This window comes from Artemia sp. Qi Xiang Cuo, chromosome 9 (genome assembly GCF_049724085.1).
Source record: "Artemia sp. Qi Xiang Cuo chromosome 9, ASM4972408v1, whole genome shotgun sequence".
Taxonomy (NCBI): domain Eukaryota; kingdom Metazoa; phylum Arthropoda; class Branchiopoda; order Anostraca; family Artemiidae; genus Artemia; species Artemia sp. Qi Xiang Cuo.
In genome coordinates, this window is record NC_142802.1 from 64,572,420 (window position 1) to 64,600,051 (window position 27,632).

A 27,632-nucleotide genomic window follows, 5' to 3' on the forward strand; every position below is an offset into this window, starting at 1 on the left:
TTAATTTTAAAAACGAAGTTTTTCCAAGGGAAGTAAAGAGCGAAGTTGAAACTTAGAACGGACAAAAATTATTACTTCACAGCCTGTCCTATCTAGTAAAAGCAGAATTTTGTTCATCGAAACACAAACGTTCCTGAAAAACATGTAATGTTTTGTGAAGTATGGATAATTAACTTTATGTTATAGATTGAAAGTTTTTCTTAGCTGTCAAGGTAGTTTCCAGTATTTTCTAGAGGTGTCTTATCTTCCCTAGATCGGTAAATTAAAAATTATATTAAAAATAAGTTTTCAACTGAAACTAAGGAGTGACATTTAAACTTAAAACGAACATACATTTCTCCGTATAAATAAAAAAAGATCATGGCAGCGTTGCTTCTACATAAAATTTTAATCAAAAACGAACAAAGATTAATTTAAAAAAAAAAGTTTTTCCGAGGGAAGTAAAGAGCGAAGTTGAAACTTAAAACGGACAAAAATTATTACTTCACAGCCTTTAACATGTATCAATAAAACTAATACAGATAAACAAACTAATTATGTTTCCCTATGTTTCTAAGATTATAGAAAACTAGCGCTTTACTGAAAATACAAAATAATATAAGAGTTTTGGTACAATAAAAGCAAACCAATTAAAGACACTTTTTGTAGAATAAAAATATTATCAATTCCTTTTAGGATCAATCCCCTCAAAATAAAGCAACAATCAATTTTAGGATTGTTGTTTTATATTTATTCCTTTCGTTTAATATGGTATCACTTCTGCACAATGGCTCAGTTCAATGACTAGCTTTGGTCCTGAAAAGGACAAGTCATGGACCTGAAAAGGACAAGTCATGATTAGTTTGTTGACAAGTTCGAAGTAAAACCATCTTGACAGTATTAGGACTGTAAACTAGCTTTAGAATTTGTATCATAGCTTGAAATTCACTGTTGTATTGAGAGAAATAACCAGTCTTCCAGAGTTCATGTTATGTCTTATTTGATCCTCATTTCAAGTAATACTAAAGTATATTTATTACAATTTAAGACTGTATATTAACCACTATTGGTATTATAGCTGGCAAGCCCAAAATACAACCTGATGATTCAATCCAATATTTCTGTATGCTGTTTAGTTACTTTGCGGTTATTAAAACGATATTTAATTTTACGCTTATTTTTTGAAGATGATTTTAATTGTATACTGAAAGTTGCTGTTGTCAGACTTACTCACTTATGACTCCAAAATCAATACTCCCGTTTCTTATACTTGACTTTTGTGTTTTCAGCAAAGTGTTAGTTTTCTATAATTCTAAAAACATAAAGAAACATAATTAGTTTGTTTATTTGATTTAGTTTTATTGATATATATTAGATAGGCTGTGAAGTAATAATTTTTGTCCGTTTTAAGTTTCAGCTTCGCTCTTTATTTCCCTCGAAAAAACTATGGTTTTTAAAATCAATTCAAGGTTTCAATCAATAATTTACTTTTATTTTTGTTCCTTTCAGGTTTCATTCATTCATTGATAGTAATTTCTCTTCGTTTTAAGCTCTTTACTTTCTCCTTTGTCCTAGCGGAGTGGGTGGCACGCTAGACTTGAAACCTTTTTCGCGTGGACAGAGGTCGGAGTCTTTATGTTGCTGGTTATTTGGTTTGAACGGGTGGTCAGTGGCACGACTCTGTAAGCTCAACTCTGTCAACCCAGCTCTAAATGGGTACCTGGAAGAATTTGGGCAAGGTAAATAGGAAGGGTGTGTGAAAGCAGAGGAAGGCTGGCCGCCAGCCCCCAATTGCACTTCCTGGCTGAGTACCCCCTGAAAATACACCCCGAGGAAAATTCCACCACGCGGAAAATACCCCCCAGATAATACCCCCCCCCCACAGAAAATAGCCCTCCCCCCGTGGAAAGTCCCCCCGATAAATACCCGCAGAAAATACCCCCTACGCCTTGGAAAATAAGGTTATTAAAATTTGAGAATTTTTTTTTTAGTTTTTTTTCCGCAGGGAAAAGGAATTTTTGAAATTTGGTAATCGGGGGGTATTATCTCAGTGAGACTGGTGATTACAGCCCGGTAACTTTTAAGCTTATTCATTTCACTGGTACTACTTTAATGTAATTTTTTCTAGAGCTCATCCCCTAGAAAATTTTCCTTATGCGATCTGAAATGTTATGGTCTGTTCTTGTTTGTCGTTTAATAGATAAAGCGAAAAGAAAATCAACTAATGAAAGTGCAAGAAAACCGTTTATTCAACACAACTTTTGAAACGAGGCTTTCAAACTTCTGACATTTTGTCAGCCAATTGAGCCACTTGCGTCAGCCAATTTTAAACCATCAACTAAAAACACAGCTTTTGACAGATTAATTTAGAATTTTTTTTTCCACAAGACAAGTTTTTCAAAGTAAAGTAAAGAGCCCCATTAAGCCAGGAATGAGCAAAAATAAAGTCAAATAATCTTTCAAGAGTAAAACTACCACACATCACTATTAATAAGTAAATTAAACTCAAAACCAACAGAAATTACAATAAATAGCCAAGTCAAAATCAAAAACGTCCAAAAATTAACATGATTAGGGCTGACAACCCCCAAGCCTTCTCAAGACAAGAACATAATTTGCGCTTCGGGGTTGTCAGCCCTACTCAAGTTTATTTTTACTCTCGGTTATTTATTGTATGATTCAAATAAACATAAAACGTTTAAAATGTTTTAACTTTTATAAGCTTAATAAATTATAAATTATTAGAACTTTAAGGAATATATCAGTATATGTATACTAAACTGACAATCCACAGCCACTTAGTAAAGCGCAAATTATGTTCTGGTCTTCAGAAGGTATGTTGTCGAAAACATAATTTCCAAACCTTTCAACTACACTGAACAAAATTGTTATCTCAAAATTTTGATTGGCTGAGTTTTGGGAATTGATGGGCATAGGGAGAGGGGTTGTTGCCATTCAATCACTTTTGACTAATAAAAAAGGCACTAGCCCTTTCAATTTCCAATCGAATGAGCCTTTTTTGAAGTTTACGAAGTTAGTGAGACTTTTTCGAAGTACGGGAAAATACAAGGTTTGGAGGGGTGGGGATTATCCACCCTCCAATCACTTTGAATCTTAAAATGGCCACTACAACTTCTGATTACCAATCCAACAAGCCCCCTCCGAAGTTTATGCGATCACCCTTTCTATATATACCTTATATGACCCCAGTGCATAACCTACCCTGTCCTGAGGGCTGGGGGGGTGTAATCCTCAAATACATAATTCCAGATCCTTTCAATTACGTTGAACAAAAGTAGCTATCTCAAAATTTTGATTTGATGTGTTTGGGGAAATGGCGGGTGAGGGAAGGGGTTAGTTTCCCTCCAACTACTTTCGACTATTAAAAAGGGCAGTGGCCCTTTTAATTTCCGTTCGAATGAGCTGTTTCCGAAGTATCTACAACATATGACCATCTCAAAATTTCTGTCAGATGCGTTTCGGTTAACACGAGGTGGGGGGGGTATCCATTCTCCAATCACTCTGAGTCTTAAAAAGTGCACTACAACTTCTGATCACGAATCCAATGAGCCCCCACCAAAGTTTATTCGATCACCCTTTCTAATAAATACCTTAAATGCCCCCCAGGGCGTAACATACAACTCTTGCCCTGAGGGCAAAGGGGGAGGGGTACCATCCTCAGAGACATAATTTCTGGACCTTTCAATTATGTTGAACAAACTGGCTTTCTCAAATTTTTGATTGGATGCGTTTGGGGAAATGATGGGCGTGGGAGGGGGGTTATTTGCCCTCCAATCACTTTCGACTATTAAAAAGGGCACTAGCCCTTCAATTTCTGGAATTGAAGGGGTTTCTTTTTGGCGGGTCTATTCAGTCAACTTTCGAAATAATTAGCAAATAATTCATTGACTGCACTATGTTCTGTCACCAACACCCCCGGTGGACCTCTGACAGGGTCATCTTTATTTGTCGGTCGTTTGCCTATGATATCATTGATAATTCTGTAAACAGTTCTTGAGTCTCTTCTTTTTGATGCTTCTTCTGCCTGTGGTGCTTTACGCTCTAGAAAATTTCGCTTATTAATATGGGCACTTTTCATGAGAGCTTTGTCAAGAGCTCTATATTGCTCGTTTTCGAAAACAAGACGATCAGGGACTTTTAAGATTTTGTTTTATTCTAAAACTTCAGTTCTAAAACTAACTATGAATTGCAACAATATACTTGAAACCCTATTCTAGGGATCGTTAAAAATAAAATCCGATTCTTTTTTGCTCTTTCTAGCTAGATGTTGACGACTAGATGTTTAGCTTTCTAGCCAATTTCTTTCGAGCTCTTTACAGTCAGGTAGTTGTTAAGGTTCTGTACGGGTTATTAGAGTCACTAATTCTCAATACTTTTTATAAAAACCAACAAAGGTAAAAATCTCAAAAAAAAAAAAAAAACGAGACTGTGGCATGTGAAGAGAAAATAAAATACAATTGCAAAACAGCGCGAATATTTCGCCTGTATCCAAACAAGGCGTCTTCAGCACGAAAGAAACACAAGAAGAACAGGATAAAAAAAAAACAAGATAAAACTAAAAACCAATAAAACCACCACAAAAAACAATGTAAAATTGGCGCAAACTGATCCACGTAGGGAAAAGATACTATTATAAAGTTACTTCAGTGAGGACACTAGAGTAACATGGACCAAGTTGTTTTGCATTTGTGTTTTCTTTTCTCTCCACTGGCCACAGTCTCGTGTGTTTGTTGTTTTTTTTTTAGATTTTTCTCTCTGTTGGTTTTTTTCATGGCAGACCAGATAGGCTTAAGATCTTTTAATACTTTTTATCATTTATATGATTCTTAAATTCCAAATGACACGCAAAGATACACTCCCACCATCTTTCAGTCTCGCGTTGAAGCAAGGCTGACCTCGTATCTTTGTCTGTTCTTAAAACAACATGGAAAAAGAAAAAAGGATAACATCTGGGCCTTGTTACGCTGACTCTCTTTTGTTCTTTGTCATTATTTGTTTCTAAAGTAATGATAAATATCCTTTAGCCTATATGCTAGATGTCGTGAAAAATAGAATCCAACTTTTATAATCTTATTTCCAGCTAATAGATGTTCTGTATCCTCTGAAATAGAAATACAAAAATCTTCCTGGAAAGTGTGGCTATCCATGGAATACTAAACACCTAATTTTTAAGTGGACTATCTTTTTTCTGGTAAGGGTACTAAATAACTAAATAACAGCCCTGATAAATAGTCAGTTCGTATTGTGTTCATTTAGTATTGTCGTTTGTTTGACTAAATCTTAGAAAATAAGATAAAACAAGTAATAAAGCCTACTTGGATTCATCTCCAATGAACATCCTCATAATTCAATGTACAGTTCCATTAATTTCGAAAATTAATTTTGATGCTGTAAAATCCATCTTGTATAAAAAATGCAAGCGAAATTTAATGTAGTGACAGAAATGTGAAAATAGGCTTTGAAAACTGTAACATCTTTGCAGAACGAGTTTAACTAAGGGGAAGGGAGGGTTCTCAGAAAACAACTAATTGCTCCTTCCCGATTTTCAAAACTTTTACAGAAAATGTCAATTTACTCGCATAGCTGAGAGGGTCTCTGCGACCGTGCTTATCGGCTCAAATTTCATGATTAACAATAGTCAGTTCAAAAGCTAATTTTTAACTTTCATATCATATTAACTGTCATATCACACATTATTTGATTAGAATTAAATAAGAAGAAAACGGTAATTGTAGTTTTTAGGTAAGGTGGAAAATTAAGGAAAGATGAGGAATATAGATTTTCAGGTGATTTTATAGAGATTAAAAAGAATTGGTGTATTTAGGGGTTAAGTTTTTTTTTGGAATGGTAAGTATGCACAGGAGTTCAAGTATAGAGTATAAAAGGGAAGTATTTGCATGAATTTAATTTTAAAAAATGAGGTTTGAAAGATTAAGGGCTTATCAATGCATAAATATTTATTTAAGACTAAACCCCTCCTGGTTATGGGTTACAGGTGTGAGCTTTGGAGTCTTAGAGAAAGTGGGGAGTCGAAGAGACTGCGGAGAGATTATTTTAAGATAGTTCTTAGGGGCCCATAAATCCACTCAAAGTGTTGTACTGCAAGGGGATTTAGGACTAAGTAGGTTAAGAAAAGATAGGTCAATAAGAATGGTGAAGTTTTGAATAAAAAATTTAAGAAGTAAAAATAGGCTAGCGAGAGAAGCGTATTTTAGTTTGTTGGAGAATAAGTTAGAGGTAGGGTGACCGCAAGAAGTTAAGAAAATTTTAGATGAAGTAGGATAATCGTATTTTTGGAATGAAGGTCAGGGTTCAAATTTGGATACAGTGGTTGATAGTGTAAAAGAAAGGTTAAATGAGCAAGGAATACAGCAGTGGCAGGCTTGGAAAGAGGCCTCGGAATCTCTGAGTCTGTAGTACGGTGAAGGACACGTGGGGGGAAGAAGTTTACTTTAAGTTGGGGTTGAAAGGGGAAGAAATAAAATGGATTTTGAATTTAAGGGGAGGGTCGATTGATATTGGGGAAAGGGAGAGGAAATTTAGGTGTAACAGTGTTAACCCAATTCCTTGTCCGATGTGTGGGGAAGATATTGCGGACATTTTTCATTTTTTGGGAATCGTAAGGAATTGGCGGATCTGAGAAATGAGTGTTATTCTTTAGTGTTGACAGATAGAAGGTGGGTGGAAGGTATTGTAGGATCACGAGTTAAAATGACATTAATGAATCTGGCTAAGTATGTTGACGAAAGGCTGATGCATCGTGAAAGATGTATGTCCTTATAAATATTTTCGTGAAGACTCATATATAAGCATGTTTTTTGTTTTTAATTTATTTGTGGTTTTTTGTTGGTTTATTATGTTTATGTGCTGTTTTTTTTCTTATGGCCCCATTGCCTTTACATACATACATGCATACATACATTACATATAATACTTAGTGGAAAAAGACACCCCCTTCTTTCCCCACTTACAAAGATGACACTTGGGAGCAGATTGCTTTTCACTTAGACGAAAACTGTTTTCCATAAAACCAATTCTTGATGGTAATTCTTTCTCACTCCTAGACAGTTCGACCATTTTCGGCTCATTCCTCGCCTCGCACATTCAGCTTGCTGATAAAAACAGACGAATGCAGAAGAGTCACGAAAGTGGGAAATGAAACAAGTTTGGAAAATGGAATTCTGTTTAAAATTGATAAAATTCTAGTTTTTTTTTTAAATTCATTGACAGCATAAATTTTACCATGGTGATTTTAAAGCTCGCAAGCTTTGCAAAGACTAAATACAGTATACTACTGTATTAAAATATTTATAAAATGCATTACTTGTTACAGAATACGTTGGCGATATTGGATAAATTAGATATTGACTCAGAAAAACCAACTGATGAGGAAATCGCAAGAAAATTTGGTTATGAAGAGGAATTTGTCGCTGGCAACCTAACTACATGGCAACACATAAAACCAAGAATTTGGTCATTGTTTGATGAGCCTGGATCTTCCGCTGGTGCAAAGGTAAAAATGAAATGCCTGCTATTGATTTACTGATGAATGCATTAATGTATATTTTTATATACAGCATATCAAGCAATATTTGATACTGTGTGACGGCCCCTAGAAGGGACATGAACAATTACAAAAAGAGAAGATACTTCTCGCCATTTAGGGAGACTGTACTTTACTGTTACTACTACTACTACTACTTATACTACTACCACTACTACCGCTACTACTTCTCCGGTACTTACTTGTTATAGCGACCATACTTTGTTCTTAATCTGTAATCAAACCCGTTTTCTGTCTCTACTCGGAGATAATAAAATTAACCTGAGAGATGTAAACTACCATGCAGGAATATTTTAATTAAATATTTAATGTATAGAGGTGGCTAGATTACTTATTTAATATATTGTGTTCTGGGTAGCCTGCTTTCCATAATTCTCTGTTGTATTTTCCTTAGTTTTGTCACTCAAGTTTTATATTTTCATCATAATTTGGTATATTTCATTAAGATTAACCTACCTTCATTTCTTTGGTGTGATCACTATAACACGCAAGTGCCACTTCTACTACTACTAGTAATGCTGCGATTACTTTTATTGCTACCACTTTTACTACTACAAGTACCACTACTACAGCTGCTATTACCAAGACTGCTATCACTACTATTACTAACAACTTATTGCAGCACCAAGCCACCTAAGGTCTTGCACACTCCACCTCCACGACGGTAGTTTAAAAATTTCCCCCAACGATGTTCTGACTACCTTTCAAACCTTTCTTTTAGTCTCTTCCCATCCCCTCTGGAGACAACGCATTTTTCATTAGGCCCCTCGATGGATGGCCAGTGGATGGGTTGCCAAAATAAAACTTTTGGTAATCTATCACGCTTAAAACTTGGCTTAGTGATTTCAATTAGGTTTCAACATCATTTAATGAATAAAAAAACTTTACTCAAACCACATCTCCTCCAAATGCGAGGGCATGCAATGAAGAAGGGAGGGGCACATAGATCCACAAAATAACAAAGAAAATGTTCCTTTCACCTCATAAGTTTTTTTTAAGTTAACAACAACGGCATATACCCTGCCTCCATTATCAAAACTCAACACTAAGCACCTTTTCATATATTGATCAAACAATATCTAAGGGAAAAAGTCAATCTAGGAATGGTAAAACCAATCAAGTTAATCCTCTGAACCATCCGTAGAGAACAAATTGTGTTTTAACGAACATTTAAATTCAATTACGTCCTAACTATTTTCAATTTACCCACCTAACGATTTCAATAGTTTGGCCCTCTACAAAACAGAAAACAAAATCTGAACGTGATCATATTATTATGACCTTGTACTATGGGAAAGAACATCATTAACATGTGTAAACGAACCCAGAAAATTATCCGACTTACCTTCGACACCATTATGCATGAAAGAATCATTAAACTAATCGTGTTTTTTATATGCTCTTAAAAGTCAATTGGCACCACTCCAAGGAGGGATTAAGGGCGAAAATTAACCCAATGGACGTCTGATTGTAACCTCTAATTCATAAATTTGATGTGGCAATAATGACAGTGTTTTAAAAATTAAATCCACCACCTACCCTTTTACGAGCCATATTGACTAGCACTTCCATTTTCAAAGACAATAAAGACCATCTTAGAACATGTTACAGTCGGATCCAACAGTTCGTGGTACCGAACTGGATGAAGGAAGCGACACGGCTCAATAGCAACCAAAACTCTAAAAAACGGAATTTTGATATCAACAAATATATCAAAAGAATCAACTTATTATGCTGATTCCAAATATATAATATTCATCAAGTTTAGCATTACCTATCCGAAGCTAAGGGCCTGAGAAAATTTGTGTGATTTTCGAAACAGGGGAGAAACACCCACTAATGGTCAACGAATATTGCCGTAATGAATCACACCATCAGATTCAGCGTATCAGAAAACCCTACTTTGGAGGTGTCAAGCTCTCATCTGCAAAAATGGGGAATTCTGTTTTTCTTTTGCCAGAATCATACCAGAAGATTTTTCTGCTGGGGTGGGTGGGAGGGATTTTCCCTAGGGAGGGATTTTTCGGGGGGCGGGTGAAATTTTCAGTAGAAATTTTACGTTGGAGAATTGGTCAGAAACCCATACGAAATTCTTTTTATTTGTCTTACTTCCTCTTTGGCGACTCAATTTTACGTGTGGAGATATTAATGGTAATTGTCCGAGGTACATTTTCACCAGGATTGAATTGTCTAGCTAGAGGATCCTTCCGTGGAGATGGGGAAATTTTTCCATGGAGGTGAAGCCGGACTTCCAAGTATTATTAAAAAAAACATCATAAATTAAATAAAAAAAACAAGTTTTTTCAACTGAAAGTAAGGAGCAACATTAAAACTTAAAACAAACAATTAAAATTTAAAAAATTAAGTTGTTACCTGCATGAAGGGGGTTGCCCCCTCCCCTCTCAACACCTCTCTCTTTACGCTGAAGTTTGTAATTAGTTCCAATACATTAATAACACCTCCTGAAACACAAGGGGTCGTTTAATTAGAACAGGAAAATTTTCTAAAGTTCTAAAAAATTTAATGGGAAGAGTGAGATGGGAATGGGAAGGCTGAGGAGGGGATAACCCTCTTCATATAAGTAATAATTTCCTTTTGTTTTATGTTTAAATGTTGCATATTATTTTCAGTTGATTTTTTTTTTAATTTAATCACAGAAACAAGCCAGCGGAAATACCAATATTTTAAGCATAATGTAATCCTCCCATCAAGCAGTAGCGTCAATTCACATAAATTAAGGGAAGGGGAATCAAGACTTATTTTCCAAAACCTAGAGGGAGGCAATTGTGTTGTATTTTTATTTATTTTTGTCTATGAAAATGCCAAAATTAACTACTTTTCAATAAAAGTTACAAAAAATAGATTTTTGAAATTCTAGGGGGCCGATAACCCCGTCTCTCGTCCCAATTGACTCCACTGTCAAAATGATTCAGAAGGGCTAATGTTAGCAAGTGTTCTAATAACACTATTTTGAACAACATGCCTCGGCTAATGATTGAAGAGAAAGTCCCCAACCACATTGAACTACAATACGAAATATAGGGGTAAATTAAACTTGAATATAATATACGAATTATATGTTTCAGGAAAAGTGCTAAAGATATTTTATTCCCTCCGGTAGCTTCTTTCTGTCCTTCTTGCAGCTTCCTGCTTTGTAACGGTCACGCTGTTTACATAGAGGAAACCAATGAAATCGCAGCAGACCTTGTCAGACTAATTGAACATACTGGATATTATTAGAAATTAATTTAAAAAAAAATTCCAGAAAATAAGTTTTTCAAACTAAAGTAAAGAACTTCATTAAACAAAATATGAGCAAAAATAAAATCAAATAATCTACAAAGCGTGAAACTACCACAAATCAGCATTGATACATAAATAAAACCCAAAACGAACAGAAATTACAATAAATAACCGAGTCAAACTCAAAACGAGCAGAAATTAACATGACTAGGGCTCAAAACCCTTATGCCTTCCCAAGGCCAGAACAGAATTTGCACTTTACTGAAAAAATATAAACATTTTTACTTTTATAACTTTAATAAATCAAATAATATTAACATTTTGATTACTAAATATCAGTATATGTATATTAAACTGACAATGCACATTCATTTGTATCTTTTTCAATAAAGTGCAAATTACGTTCTGGCCTTGGGAAGGCATAGGGGTTTAGAGTCCAACTTATGTTAATTTCTGCTCGTTTTGAGTTTGACTCGGTTATTTAATGTAATTTCTGTTTGCTTTGGGTTTCATTTATTTATCGATGCTGATTTGTGGTAGTTTCACGCTTGGTAAATTATTTAATTTTATTTTTGCTCATTTTTGGTTTAATGGAGTTCTTATTTTTCTTTGAAAAACTTATTTTGTGGAAAAAGTTTTTTTTAATTAATTTTTCTGTTCGTTTTATATTGGCATAGTCTTTTCAGGGAAAAAGAAAATAATTCTTAAATCTTTTTGTTTTTAAGACTTTATAGTTTGGCCTGTTATTTGTATGCTGGAGAAAAATTTTCAGCAATTCTTAACAATATACACCCTTTTAAAAGTCTAGACACATTTAGTGGTGTTTAATTTATTATCATACCTCCTCTAGTTGTCCTGAAATAGAAAACTTGATACCATTTGCAAAAAAGAAAAAAATCTCTTTACTTTCTTTGATAGCTTGGATACACTTACGCTATTTTGATTTGGTTAAATTTTAAGAGCAGAAGTTGCCCCGAAAGTTTGAACATAATACCCTCAATCGTTCTTGGGATACTGCTGAGATGCCTTAATGGGAATTAGCATTAACGCAGTGCATTTTGAATTAATCTTAAGGCAACATTTAATTTTTAAACATAATGGGCAAATGGAAGGGTGGGCATGGGAGGGGCCTAGTTGCCCTTCAATCACTTTCGACTATTAAAAAGGGCACTAGCCTTTTCAGTTTCCAACCGAATGAGCCCTTTTTGGGTTTATACGAGAACGCTTTGTATAAATACCTTATATGCCCCAAGGGCATAACTTACAACCCTTGCCCCGAGTGCTGTGAGGGGGGTGTCATCCTCAAAGACCTAATTTCCAGAACTTTCAACTACGTTGAAGAAAGTAGCTATCTCGAAATTTTGATAGGATGTGTTGAGGAAATAGTGGGCGTGAGAGGGGCTTTTGTTGTGAGAGTCCCTTCTAATTTCCAATCGAATGAGTCCTTTTTCAAGTTTCTACGACAAATATTTCAATAAAAACCTTATATGCCACCAGGGCATAGTATACAACGCTTACCCTGAGGGATTTGGGGGGGGGGGGGCAAGGAGGAGTGTCATCCTCTTCGATATAATTTTTGTACCTTTCAACTACTTTGAACAAAATGGCTATTTCTAAATTTGATTGGATGTGTTTGGATAAGTGGTTGACATGGAAGGGGTGTTAGTTGCCCTCCAATCACTTTCAACTATTAAAAATGCCACTAGCCATTTCAATTTCCAATCGAACGAGCATTTTTTGAAGTTTCTACGACAACGCTCTCTATAAAAACCTTATATGCCCCCAGGGCATAACTTACAACCTTTTCCCTGAGGGCTGTGGGGGGATAGTCTTTCTCAAAAACATAATTTCCAGATCTTTTAACTACGTTGAACAAAATAGCTATATCAAAATTTTGATTGGATGTGCTCGAAGAAAGAATGGGTGTGAGAGGGGGATTATTTCCCCTCCAATAACCTCCATCTATCAAAAAGGGCGCTAGCCCTTTCAATTTCCAATCGAATGAGCCCTTTTGGAGTTTCTACGACAACGCTTTTAATAAAAAACTTTATATGCCCCTAGGGCACAAATTATAACCCTTGCCCTGAGGGAAGGCTGGGGGGTTGTAATCCTCTAAGACCTAATCTCCAGAACTTTTAACTATGTTGAAGAAAATTGCTATCTCAAAATTTTGATAGGACATGTTTGGGGAAATGATGGTCGTGAGAGGGGGGTTAGTTGCCCTCTAATCACTTCCGAATATCAAAAAGGGCACTAGCCCTTTCAATTTCCAATCGAATGAGCCCTTTTTGAAGTTTCTACGACAACGCTTTCTATAAAAACCTTATATGCCCCAGGGCATGACTTACAACCCTTGACCTGGGGGCTGTGAGGGGATTGTAATCCTCAAAGACATAATTTCCAGACCTTTCAACTACCTTGAACAAAATGCCTACCTAAAAATTCTGATTGGATTTGTTTGGGGAAATGGTGGATGTAAGAGGAGGGTTACCTGCCATCCAATCACTTTCGACTATTGAAAAGAGCACTAACCGTTTCAATTTGCAATCGAATGATTCCTTTTTAAAGTTTCTACGACAACGCTTTCTATAAAAAAACCTTATATGACCTCAGGGAATAACTTACATCCCTTTTTCTGAGGGCTGTGGGGGGAGTGTCATCCTCAAAAACATAATTTCCAGGCTTTTTAACTACGTCGAAAAAATAGCTATCTCAAAATTTTGATTGAATGTGTTTGAGGAAATGGTGGGTGTGAGAGGGGTGTTAGTTATGCTCCAATCACTTTCAACTATTAAAAAGGGCACAAGCCCTTCTAGTTTCTAATCAAATGAGCCCTTTTTGAAGTTTCTACAACATCACAATCTATAAAATTTATATGCCCCCAGGGCATAACTTACAACCCTTGCCCCGAGGGTTCTGAGCGGGTTAGAATCCTCAAAGGCGTAATTTTTAAAACTGTTAACTACTTTGAACAAAATGGATATCTAAACATTTTGATTGGATGTGTTTGGGGAAATGGTGGGCGTGGAAGGGGTGTTAGTTGCCTTCCCATCACTTTCGACTATTAAAAAGGGCACTAGCCATTTCAATTTCCAATCGAACGAGCCTTTCTTGGAGTTTCTACGACAACGCTTTCTATAAAAACCTTATATGCCCTAAGAGCATAACTCACAACCTTTGCCATGAGGGCTGTGGGGGGGGGTGTCAACCTCAAAAACCTAATTTTCAGAACTTTCAACTACGTTGAACAAAATGGCCGTCTAAAAATTTTGATTGGATGTGTTTGGGGAAAAGGTGGACGTGAGAGGGGGGTTTTGTTGCCCTCCAGTCACTTTCGACTATCAAACAGTTCGTGGTAACGAACTGTAAGTAAAGAATGACCAGGCTCAATGGTAACCGAAAATCTAAAAAACTAAATTTTGATACCAATAGATACATCAAAAGATTCAGATTTTAATTGTTATTTCACATATATAATTTTCATCAAGTTTAATCTTACCCATCAAAAGTTACGCGCCTGAGAAAATTTGGCTGATTTTCGAGAAAAGGGGGAAAGACCCCCTAAACAATATAGAAACTCAATGAAAATCACACCATCATATTCAGTGTATCAGATAACCCTACTGTATAGTTTTCAAGCTCCTATCTACAAAAATGTGGAATTTTTCATTTTTTTCCAGAAGAAATATCACGGATGTGTGTTTATTTGTTTGTTTTTTTTTTCTTTTTCCCAGGGGTGATCGTATTGACCCAGTGGTCCTAGAACATTGTCGGAGGGCTCATTGGAACGGAAATTAAAAGTTCTAGTGCCCTTTTTAAGTGACCAAAAAAAAATGGAGGGCAACTAGGCCCCCTCCCACGCTCATTTTTTTCCCAAAGTCACCCGATCAAAATTTTGAGATAGCCATTTTGTTCAGCATAGTCGAAAATTTAATAAATATGTCTTTTACGATGACTTAATCCCCCACAGTTCCCATGGGAAGGGCTGCAAGTTATGAACTTTGCCCATTGCTTACATATTGTATTGGTTATTGGGAAGTATACAGACATTTCCAGGAAGGAATTTTTTTCTGGTAGGGGGGGGCTGAAAGAGGGGGTTACTCGGGAGAATCTTTCCGTGGAGGATGTTTCTTTGGAGTAAGGGACATTTCTAAGAAGGGGGCGCCGGATTTCCAAGCATTATTTAAAATACGATCAGAAATTAAATTTAAAAAAACAAGTTTTTTCAACTGAAAGTAAGAAGCAACATTAGAACTTAAAATGAACAGAAATTATTACGTATATGAGGGGGTTCTCCCCCAAGTCAATACCTCGTTCTTTAAGCCAAAGATTTTTTTAGTACTTTCATAAGAGCTATTTATTCTAATTAACGGCCTTTTTGATTAAGCGGTCATTTTTAAAGAATTGGAACAAAATTCGAACTTTAGCTTAAAGAGCAAGGTATTGATTAGGGGGCGAACCCCCTAATATACGTATTAAAAATATATGAATATAGAAGTTCGTTACGTAAGTTATTTCGTAAGTTACGTATATTTATTACTAATAAAAACGTTCGTAAATAAAATTAAACAAGTTTTGAGAAAGCCATTTAACCAAATAAAATTAAATTGATATGAAAATTTTTTGTTTTAATTATTCATGTACGGTGAGCCAAGATCAAAACCTGCATTTATTCAAAAACGTTCAAAAATTAAATAAAAAAACAAGTTTTTTAAACTGAAAGTAAGGAGCGACATTAAAACTTAAAACGAACAGAAATTATTCCGTATATGAAAGGGGCTGTCCCCTCCTCAACGCCTCGCTCTTTACGCAAAAGTTTTTTATTGTTTAAAATAAATATAGTTGTGAGAAAGTAAAACTTTAGAGTAAAGAGCAAGGCGTTGAGGAGGGGACAGCCCCATTCATATACGGAATGATTTCTGTTCGTTTTAAGTGTCACTGTCGCTCCTTACTTTCAGTTTAAAAAACTTGTTTTTTTTATTTAATCAAAAACGGCACGCCCTTTGAATTTCCAATCTAACGAGCCTTTTTTGAAGTTTCTACGAGTACACTTTCTATAAAAATCTTATATGCCCCCAGGGCATAACTTACAACCCTTGCCGTGAGGGCATGGGGGAGTGTCCTCTTCAAAAACATAATTCTTCTGTGGAAATGAACTACGCTGAACAAAATGGCAGTCTCAAAATTTTGATTGGATGTGTTTGGGGAAATGGGGGCGTGGAAGGGGTGTTAGTTGCCTTTCAATCACTTTCGACTATTAAAAAGGACACAACTCACTTAAATTTCCAATCGAATGAGCCCTTTTTCGAAGTTTCTACGACAACTCCTGCGATACGAAGTGCCCTGGTCTAAGACCAAGAAACCAAAAAAAAAAATATATATATATATAATACCTTGTGCCAACATCGTTCTTTACTTAGGCAGCGCTATTGCACTACTTTTAATATGTTACAGTTGCATATTGTTCAATATGCAACTAGCGCATATTAAATGTTACTGGTTTTTATATATGTAGGACAAAAACAATACCAAGTTATACTACACTAAATCAGACTGGCCTTCGAAGAATCGAGTGTGGTGCACAAAAAAGTTGTAGCTGAGAGCCTCTCTTGGAGGGAAAGGTTTTTTACCATCTGCTAATTAAAGCTGGGTTTGTAGGAAAACGTTTTAAACCTATTAGCTAGGAAGAATAGCCTTTAGGTATTTGAGATTTTTTATTGTTTTAAAGTTTTTTATTGTTTTAAAAAATAAAGTTGTGAGACAGAGTCAAACTTTAGCGTAAAGAGCGAGGTGTTGAGGAGGGGACAGCCCCGTTCATATACGGAATAATTTCTGTTCGTTTTAAGTTTTAATGTCGCTCCTTACTTTCAGTTTAAAAAACTTTTTTTTATTTAATTTCTGATCGTTTTTTAGTTAATACAGCTTTTATTTTGGTTCACCGTCATTGAATAAGTAGACAAAATTTTGTTCCTATTCTTTAAAAATGACCGCTTAATCACAAAGGCCGTTAATTAGAATAAATAGCTCTTATGAAAGCACTAAAAAATCTTTGGCTTAAAGAGCGAGGCATTGACTAGAAGGTGAACCCAATCATATAGCTAATATTTTTTCTTCATTTTAAGTTTTGATGTTGCTCCTTACTTACAGTTGAAAAACTTGTTTTTTTTATATTTAATTTCTGATTTCTTTTAAATAATAATGGGAAATCCGGCGCCCCCTTCATATCAATGTCCCTTTCCCCCATGAAAACTTCCTTCATGAAAAGATCCTCCCATATAACCCCCCCCCCCCCCCCCCCCCCACTACCAGAAAAAATTCCCCCTGAAAACGTCTGTATACTTCCCAATAATCAATACTATATGTTAACATTGGGTAAGTTCATAACTTTCAGCCCTCCCCCTGGGGGCTTCGAGGGATTAAGTCATCTTAAAAGACATAGTTATAATGTTTTTGACCGTGCTGAACAAAATGGCTATCTCAAAATTTTGATCGGGTCACTTTGGGAAAAAATTGAGCGTGGAAGGGGGCCTATTTGCCATCCATTTGCTTTGGTCACTTAAAAAGGGCACTAGAGCCTTTAAGTTCCGCTCCAATGAGCCCTCCCACGATATTCTAGGACCACTGGGTCGATACGGTCACCCCTGGGAAAGAAAAAAATAAAAATAAAAAATAAAATAAAATAAAAAAATAAACAGGCATCCGTGATCTTTCTTCTGGCAAAAAATGCAAAATTCCACATTTTTTTAGATAAGAGCTTGAAACCTCTACAGTTGGGTTCTCTGATACGCTGAATATGATGGTGTGATTTTCATTAAGGTTCTATAGCTTTTAAGGGGTCTTATCCCCCTTTTTTTGAAAATCAGCCAAATATTCTCAGGTGCGTAACTTTTGATGGGTAGGACTAAACGTGATGAAACTTGTATATTTTAAATCAGAATTAAAAACTAATTCTTTTGATGTATCTATTTGTATCAAAATACCGTTTTCTAGAGTTTCGGTTACCATTGAGCCGGGTCGCTCCTTACTTACAGTTCGTTACCACGAACTGTTTGATAAAGATTTATGAGATTGAGTAATGCGTACTTTAAGAATATAATTTTTTTGGTCTTCAAATTTTATATATTATGAACGATCCTGCGTTTGACAAAGAAAATTTGGGGCGAAAGAAAGAAGTTTGGGGTTGGCAAAGAAATGGTAGCTAACTCCCATTGACTTCAATAACTCCAAAATGTAGTGAATGTTTTCCTAGCACTTACTCTTAGTTTCTGCACAAAAGCTTTCTTATTTTGTTCTAATTTTGTTGTTTCTTACAAATAAAAAAGGATGAATAAAAATTATGGTAGTGTGATAAATCTGTTGAGTTTTGGAATCAGGATAAAAATTGTGCGAAAAACTTTTCTTACCAGTAAAAAGAAGAAAATCCAAAAAAAATTTTCTTCAAGCCAGATGGGCAGAGGAATACCATTAATTAAAAAATTATGTCATATCTACTTTTAATAATCTATGGCTTTTAGTTACAAAATAGAAATAGTCGTTGCGTTGGGAAGAAAACCAGAGGCTAGATGTTTTTCGATCAAGTAGAATTTTTAGTCATTTATATTTTACAGTTATCTCTATTTATTATTTTGCAGGCTATAAGCACAATATCAGTGTTTTTCATATGTGTGTCAGTACTATCTTTTTGTTTGAAGACCCATCCTTCCATGCGAGTTCCTGTATTGAAGAATATTACTGTTACTAGATATCCTAATGCAACAAAGAGTTGGATCTTAGACAAAACAAGAACGGATGCACACGAGGTAAATATGCGCCCATTTGTTAGTCAGTCATCATATGATCTTCACGCTAATTAATGTAATAAAATATTCTACTCCGATTAACAAAACACAAAATCAAAACATGTAACCATCTTAGGAGTCTTCAAATTTGTTTTGCTAATTTCCCAAATCTAATCTATGAAGAAATTTTAATTTACCCAACAGAAACTCATATGGTTCATCTGTAAAATAAAAAAAAATACTTTAAAAGTAATTTTCAGGCAGTGTTTTCATTCGACTAATACGAAAACAAAGCATAAGGTTCTAGAAAAGAGCAAAACCATAATAGGATAAAATACAGAAGAAGTATAAATGAATTAGCAGTTCTGGGGTGACTATCTAAGAAAGTATCCAACCAAAAATTAAAGACTGACCTTTGAGAGAGGCATTTTTACAAGACAGATAGGCTGCTACCTCTAGTTATGGGTATACACTCGAAAAAACATAAGAGCAAGATGATGAAAGTCACCAATTATAAGCTATAACTATTTCACTAGAAGTCCTTTTGAGGCCTGGGATTTACTAACTTCTGTTTAAGGATTTTTTTTACACCATATCATCTTTATTATCGCCATCCAAGTCGTTCTTTCTAATCAAACAGTTCGTGGTAACGAACTGTAAGTAAGGAGCGTCCCGGCTCAATGATAACCGAAACTCTAGAAAACGGGTTTTCGATACAAATAGATATACCAAAAGAATCAGGTTTTAATGCTTATTTCAAATATATATATTTCATCAAGTTTATTCCTATCCATCAAAAGTTATGCACCTGAGAAAATTTGACTGATTTTCGAAAAAAGGGCGAAAGACCCCCTAAAAGTTATAGAACCTTAATGAAAATTACAGCATCATATTCAGCGTATCAGAAAACCCTACTGTAGAGGTTTCAAGCTCCTATCTACAAAAATGTGGCATTATGTGGGAGGATATTTCCATGAAGGAAGTTTTCATGGGGGAAGGGACATTGCTATGAAGGGGATTTCCCAGCAATAATGCCGGATTTCCCAGCATTATTTAAAAAAAGACCAGAAATTTAATATAAAAAAGCAAGTTTTTCAACTAACAGTAAGGAGCAATTTCAAAACTTAAAACGAACAGAAAATATTACGTATATGATTGGGTTCACTCCCTAGTCAATACCTCGCTCTTTAAGCCAAAGATTTTTTTGTACTTTCATAAGAGTTATTTATTCTAAATAACGGTCTTTGTGATTAAGGGGTCATTTTTAAAGAATAGGAACAAAATTCGAACTTTAGCTTCAAGAGTGAGGTATTGAATAGGGGACGAAACCCCTAATATACGTATTAAAAATATATGAATATAGAAGTTCGTTACGTCAGTTAATTCATAAATTACGTATATTTATTACTAATAAAAACGTTCATAAATAAAATTAAAAAAGTTTCGAAAAAGCCTTTTAACCAAATAAAAGTAAAATTAATACGCAAATTTTGTTTTAATTATTCATGTACGGTGAGCCAAGAACAAACAGAAATTATTCCGTATATGAAAGGGGCTGTCCCCTCCTCAACGCCGCGCTCTTTAAGCTAAAGGTTGAGTTTCTCACAACAATATTTTTATTAAACAATAAAAAACTTTAGCGTGAAGAGCGAAACGTTGCGGAGGGGACAGCCCCTTTCATCTACGGAATAATTTCTGTTCGTTTTAAGTTTTAACGTCATTCCTTACTTTCAGTTAAAAAACTTTTTTTTTTATTTAATACCTAAACAAGCGACGACGCGTTTGGACACAGACGCAGTAGAGATCACGGACTTCATTTTTTTTCCAGGAATTCTTGGTGAATATCGGAGGGTTTTTTTGTTTATTTTTGCTTAATGAATTTGCCGCAGTCAAGATTACGTTTCTGAGCCCATTCTCTGTTTCATTTCTTTTGATTTTCAAAACGCTGAAGAGTCGCCTCGGAACCAAATCACTTGAAGTGCGTTTGAAAATTTTAGCATTCTATTTGGCGTCCTGATGGACCCCATCTAGCTTTAGTAATTAATCGGGCATATGCCGTTGATCAAATAATCACCTGGACCAAGGAAAATGATAATTTTTAGATATTCCCGTCTGATGCAACTTTTTCGTCTGCAATGTCCATAAAGCTAAAGTCGTCCTGATCGAATGGAAATTAGTCAACTAGTTGAGGCACAACTTCAACATAAAAATCCTGTGTAGCATTGGAAGCATTCATTTACAAATGGCAAATCATCTCCTTTAGTCAAGTCTGCTTTATTACTGGATGGGGATCTGAACTTGATCAGGAAACAAAATTAAATTCATGACAGCTCTGTTCATTAGGATCGTTTAAGGTAGCGAAAACAAAAGTTTGCTAAATAGTTACCGTGCTCAACTACTTACAGAAGGACACAGGCATCAGAACATTATTGATTTTACAGCAAGATGAAAATGTTCTTCTGTGGTCCTAAATGGCAGAGGAAATTAAATAAAATGCTCTCTACTGGAAAAAATTCTAGTATCCAGTTTAGAGATACAACCACTCAGGTTGGGTTGTTTTTCAAAGGTACTGAAAAATGCAAACCTAATAATTCTGCATTCCTCACCCACATTGTCTTTCCACCTTAATTAAAATGCTAAAAAAGAAGTGGGCTGCTCTAAAATATAGTAGAAGTGGGAGCAATGCTTTCAAGATTTTGGCACTCTAATAGTGACTTAAGACGAGTGACGATTCTTGCAGAGGTTGAAGAAACAGACAAATCCTTCAAGCGGTTCCTTTGGGACTGTCTCTAAAGGGTGAAAGGCTCATCAAATAAAAACTTATTGAGTTCGCTCTTAAGCTTGAGTAGAAATCATCGTTTCGTGAAAGAAAGAACCCCATGTGTTCATTGTTTTCTGGGTGCAGCATTTTCTTATTGACTTGTTTTTTTCTTATTCTTCTGACTCGTTTTTACTTTGAGAAAGGAGTAAAGGAGTAAAGCTCTAATTCTTTGCTTGAAAAATGCGGAAGCCTTCTTTGGTAAAAAAAAATGAGCAGGAAACAAAAATGGGCTTGTGGGCATTGCGTCAATCCCCCTTGTCTTCGTCTGCATATTGACAGATTGCTAAGCCTGCTGTACTTCATTTGAAGCGAAAGTAAGCAACTATAAATGGATTTCTAATTAATATTGTTGGAATCATAGGTTGGGTTTGCAGTCTCTCCAATAAAATCGGAGAACAAAAATAGACCTGTAACCTCTATGGACTCACACCTTGCGAAAATATGACGTAGGAATGATGATTTCTACCACCAGAGCAGGCGTACTCCCTTTCTTTGAACTTTCGATTAAAGTGCTCGCATTCACTCAGCATCAATAATATAAGTATCTTGGGTCAAGTAGACAGAAAAAAATGATACCCAGGGGAAGAGACCCCTTCTGGCGTGATAAGGGTAAATTCTGGCTCTCTATATGGAAAGATTGCGGATGTCCACGAACCGGAATAGTGAATGAAATCCGGCTTCGCACCAAACGTAAATTTGCCAAAGAGCTAGCTAACCATCGCGCAGAAATTATTTGTAAGTCATCGGAAATTGCTCTGCGAAACCCCAATAATATTTGAAGGTCCATGCAAGATAAAAAAAACCAGCCACTGATGCATCGTCAATCCCCTTAGAGTCATGGAAAGCAAACTATGAACAAGAGTTTTCACCCCCGTGGCCAGAAAAAAGAACAAAATTCAAATATTATCTCGATAACCAACTATCACATGCAAGTCGCACCGATCGTGTTGTATCAGTTTCTGACATTTGGAACTTCGTCCGTCATCTTAAAAAAAAAAAGAGATCGCAAGTTATTGACAAAATTCCTGCGGTCCACCTACAAAACCCGTCGTTTCTGCTTATTGAACATTTAACCCTCTTATTCCTGATGATTCTTGTACAAGGTATTGTTCCTAGTACGTTCTGCGTCGGAAGTCATGCACCGGTACCAAAAAAAGGGAAAGCCTCCTGAGGAATGCACATCATTTTGACCAATAACAGTGTTTGCCACTTTTTGCAAGATATTTGAACGTTTGATTATTGAGAAAATTAATACGAAATGCTATACACCGCCTTTCCAGTTCCGTTTCGAGCCTGGCCTTCGATGTGGACATGCTTTAAGTGCGGTAGATTCAGTACTATTGGATGCCGAAAATTCTGGCGAATCTGTCGCTCTCGGCATATATGATATACGACGAGCTTTTGACTCATTAATACACGAACAGATTGTACTTGAAATAGCAAAGCGTGGCGTCCAATATGACACACTATTACCCATGAGAGATATGTATGAAAACCGCGAGGCCGAAATCAAGATCAAGTATGAGAAGCAAACAGTTTCTGTTAGAATCCCAGTAAAGAAGGGTGCTCGTCAAGGCGCACCTACTTCTGCTCCAGCTTTTAATAATAAGCGTGATCCCTGCAAAAGAAAATTATCTAAAATCTTGTATCTCTAAAAGTATAGATTTTTCCCTAGTTTGCTTTGCTGATCACTTATCAAACATTGCCCGTAAACTTGAAAAAATTCAAGAAAATTTTTAAATTTTTGAAAGAGAGTAAGCAGTCATTGGTCTTGAATTCGAAGGTTCGAAGTCGAAAGTGATATTGTTGAACTGGCTTGAAATACTAAATCCCGAATACATCATACTTGACAATAATAAAATAGCAACAGCTGACCATATTACGTACTTAGACTTGCTCTTTGGCTATATACTAAAGTACACAAGAGCACTACTCATTAAACATCTCGAGAAACGAACGGGCTTTGCATATAGCCAAATGGTAGTAAAGAAATTCAGCTTTAACCGAGTGATCCTAGCATGGCTCTACAACGCTCTGGTTTTCCCTCACTTTTTGTACCTTAGCCCCTTCCGGCGAACTTTCCCGCAAACTACGAAGCACAAATTGCGGTCAATATTCTTTAAATACGCAATGACAAGGAATATACAATTTAATTTGACGGTGGATATGACCCATCTCATTAATCAGTGTTATCAAAAGAATCAGATTTTAATTGTGATTTCAAATATATAAGTTTCATCAAGTTTAATCTTACCCATCAAAAGTTACGCGCCTGAGAAAATTTGGCTTATTTTCGAAAAAAGGGGAAAAGACCCTCTACAAATAATAGAAACTTAATGAAAATCACATCATCATATTAAGCGTATCAGAGAACCCTACTGTAGAGGTTTCAAGCTCCTATCTACAAAAATGTGGAATTTTCCATTTTTTGCCAGAAGAAAGATCACGGATGCGTGTTTACTTGTTTTTTTTTCTTTTCCCCAGGGGTAATCGTATTGACCCAGTGGTCTTAGAATATCTTAGGAGGGCTCATTGGAACGGAAATTATAAGTTCTAGTTCCCATTTTAATTGACCAAAAAATTAGAGGGCAACTTGGCCCCCTCCAAGGCTCATTTCTTTCCCGAAGTCACTCAGTTAAAATTTTGAGATAGCCATTTTCTTCAGCATAGTCGAAAATCTAATAAATATGTCTTTTAGGATGACTTAATCCTCCACAGTTCCCAGGGGAAGGGCTGCAAGTTATGAACTTTGTCCATTGCTTCCATATTGTATTGGTTATTGGAAAGTATACAGACATTTTCAGGAAGAATTTTTTTCTAGGAGGGCTGGAGGAGCGGGCTACTCGGGAGAATCTTTCCGTGGAGGATGTTTCTTTGTGGTAAGGGACATTTCTATGAAGGGGGCGCCGGATTTTCAAGCATTAGTTAAAAAATGATCAGAAATTGAATTTCAAAAAAATCAAGTTTTTTCAACTGAAAGTAAGAAGCAACACTAGAACTTAAAACGAACAGAAATTTTTACGTATATTAGGGGGTTCGCCCCCAAGTCAATACCTCGTTCTTTACGCTACAGTTTTTTTAGTGCTTTCAAAAGAGCTATCTATTCTAATTAAACGGCCTTTGTGATTAAGGGGTTTGTGAATTAAACAAAACTTTAACTTTTAACGTAAAGAGCTTGGAATTGAATAAGGGGAGAACCCCCTCATATACGTAATAACCTATACGTAATAAAAAAAAACAAAAAAAAACAAGCGATACAGCTCAATAGTAATCGAAACTTTTAAAAACGGAATTTTTCATGTCAATAAATGTATCAAAAGAATGGGCTTATTATGCTGATTCTGAATATATAAATTTTATTAAGTTTAGTATTAATCATCAAAGGCTACGAGCCTGAGAAAATTTACCTGATTTTTTAAAGAGGGGGGAAACATCCCCTACAAGAGAAAGAATATTAATGAAAATCAGACCGTCGGATTCAGCGTATCAGAAAACCTTATTACATAGGTTTGAAGCTCATATCTGCAAAAATCTGTAGAAAAATATACGAATATAGAAGTTCGTTACGTAAGTTAATTTGTAAATTACGTCTGAACCAAATTTAGAGACAGCCATTTAGCAAAAGAAAAGTAAAATTTTTATGCAAATTTTGTTTACTTATTCAATGACGGTGGGCCAAAATAAAAGCTGCATTAACTTAAAAACGATCAGAAATTAAATAAAAAAAACAAGTTTTTTAAACTGAAAGCAAGGAGCGACATTAAAACTTAAAACGAACAGAGAATATTCCGTATATGAAAGGGGCTTTCCCCTCCTCAACGCCTCGCTCTTTACGCTAAAGTTTGACATTCTCACAACTCTATTTTTGTTAAACAATAAAAAACTTTAGCGTAAAGAGCGAGGCATTGAGGAGGGGACAGCCCCTTTCATATACGGAATAATTTCTGTTCGTTTTAAGTTTTAATGTCGCTCCTTACATTCAGTTTAAAAAAACTTGTTTTTTTTATTTAATCTCTCTACTGGCTGCAGTCTCGTTTGTCGTTTTTTCATTGAGTTTTTCTCTCTTTGTTAGTTTACAGTTGATAAGTAGTTTCACCTTACCATGCTTTGACGTCAAAATATAAAAAATTATCGATTTAACTCATTTTGTTTCTCTATTTTTAAATTCACAAAAGAAAAATTTTAGTGTCGGACGTTCAAAGTTGATGATTAATACTTGTAAATGTCAAATATAGAAAAGTTTCCAAATGTTCAGTACTAAATAACTAAAATATATTATATATTTATTCTTACAGTTCGTTACGATGAACTGTTTGATTTTCTGGTATCCTGCACCTTCTCATACACTATAAGCTCTCACATTATATAGAATTTGGATCTATGAAGTGTCAGCCGGAACTGAAATCTTGTATGTTGACATCTCACCAAATAATTAAAAGAAGAAAAATATACTCCCTAAATCTTCCTGCATATCCTTGCCATTTAGAAACCCTGATTTTCTTTCATTTTAGGCATTTTTCTACTTGGAATTGGTGTGCAACGCCTGGTTTTGCATCGAAATCTTGATAAGATTTATTGTAAGTCCTAGCAGACGAAAATTTGTGACGTCACCAGTCAATATAATTGATTTTATTGCAACCGTATCGTTTTATTTTGACATCATCCTACAGGTCAGTACAGCTCTTTTATTGATTAAGTAAATAAAAAAGTGTTTTAAAGAAAATTATAACTCTAAGTTACAACTTAAAATGAACACGAATTGTCCTATTTATGCGTGGCCCTACAACCCTTCGGAGTATCCAGTCTTTCAGTAAAGTTTCAACACGATATAGATGCTAAGTATCTAAGGCACGATGGAGGGGGGGAGGGGTGAAACTCAGTCCATGGCCAAAAGTAACTTTCTGAACTCCATTTATTAATGAAAAATGACAATAAACTTCAAAAAGAAGAAGAACAAGACAAAAAGAGATGTGAAATGGCAATTTTCAGAATATTTATATTAAGCAAAAGCTATCAAAGGACAAATAAATCCATTAATTTGTCTTAGAATATTAATTTACAGAAATCGTGATTTAATGTTCATAAAGTTACTGCTGTAAGTCACTTACGTGATTTATTGTTAATTTTTTTGCTAGTACTGCAATTTCAGAAAAAGCAGAAAAGCATTATCATAACGCAGACTTAAAATATTAAGGTTAAAAACTGTGAATTTAAGCTTAATAAGAACATATTTAGACGTATTTATCCCACGTATTTAATGTGTGAATTCCCCTACGAAAAAAATTCAATTCTAATGAAAATTGTTACCAAAATTTGTTATGGAATGGCCCAAAATATTCGATGCAAGGAGGGGGGAGGGTCCAATCAGAGAAAGTTCCATTTATTGGAAATAAAACTAGAGAATAAATTCAACAGGGGCATCATCTCTTTTGGGTAGAAGCCTGAACCCCACAAACCCTCCCCTTAGCAAACCCAGTGCTCAAAAAATTTTAAATCCCCAAGTTAGTATTAATTTAAGACAATATTTTGTTCCCCTGGCTGGGAATCAAGGGTTCTCCTGTGGGAACTCAATGTTCTATATTTTATCTTCGTAAGGAAATAAGAAAATCACCAAAATGTATTTCCTTACAAGGCCAATAATTCAGGAAATTGAGTTCCCATGGGAAAATTCTTTACTCAAGTTTCATCCTTGAAACCTCGTCATTTAATGTTTGTTAGGTCAAGGATCAGAATTAGGCACCGCGAACTAGAAAGCCTAACCTTTACAAAACACATCTTCTTTAAACAAAAAAATAAAACTCTTTAAATGAAAAAAACTAGTCTATTCAGCTTAAAGTAAGAAGCAACAGTAAAAAATTTAATGAACAGAAAGTATTCCTTATATGAGGAGGGCTCCTCCCTCTTTAAGTCCGCGTTCGAAGCCTGAAAGTTTCTAGTGCTTTAAAAAGGTTTCTTTTTCCTTTTGTTTCAGCAGTCGTTCTCAATGACTTGGTGAAAAAACTCTTTACCGTAAAGAGCGAGGGGTCGAGGAGGGAGTAGCTTCCCTCATATACGCAATAGTCTCTGTTTAATTTAAGCTTTAATGTTGCTCCATACTTTCAGTTGAATCTTTTTTTATTTTTTTTAATTACTGATCGTATTTCAAATCATGCCTAGGCCTAACACACACACACACACACACACACACACACACACACACACACACACACACACACACACACACACA

At 35.4% G+C, this 27,632-nt stretch overlaps 1 protein-coding gene across 1 annotated transcript in view; it reads left to right on the forward strand.

Annotated features, from left to right (window-relative positions):
- LOC148948934 (potassium voltage-gated channel protein Shaw-like) overlaps nt 1-27,632 on the forward strand; it is a 198,779-nt gene that overhangs the window by 49,120 nt on the left and 122,027 nt on the right. The window contains exons 4-6 of the mRNA XM_089094140.1: nt 7,334-7,513; nt 18,439-18,606; nt 25,918-26,076. Of these exons, the coding sequence (XP_088950266.1) occupies nt 7,334-7,513; nt 18,439-18,606; nt 25,918-26,076 (507 nt within the window). The remainder of the gene's footprint in view (nt 1-7,333; nt 7,514-18,438; nt 18,607-25,917; nt 26,077-27,632) is intronic.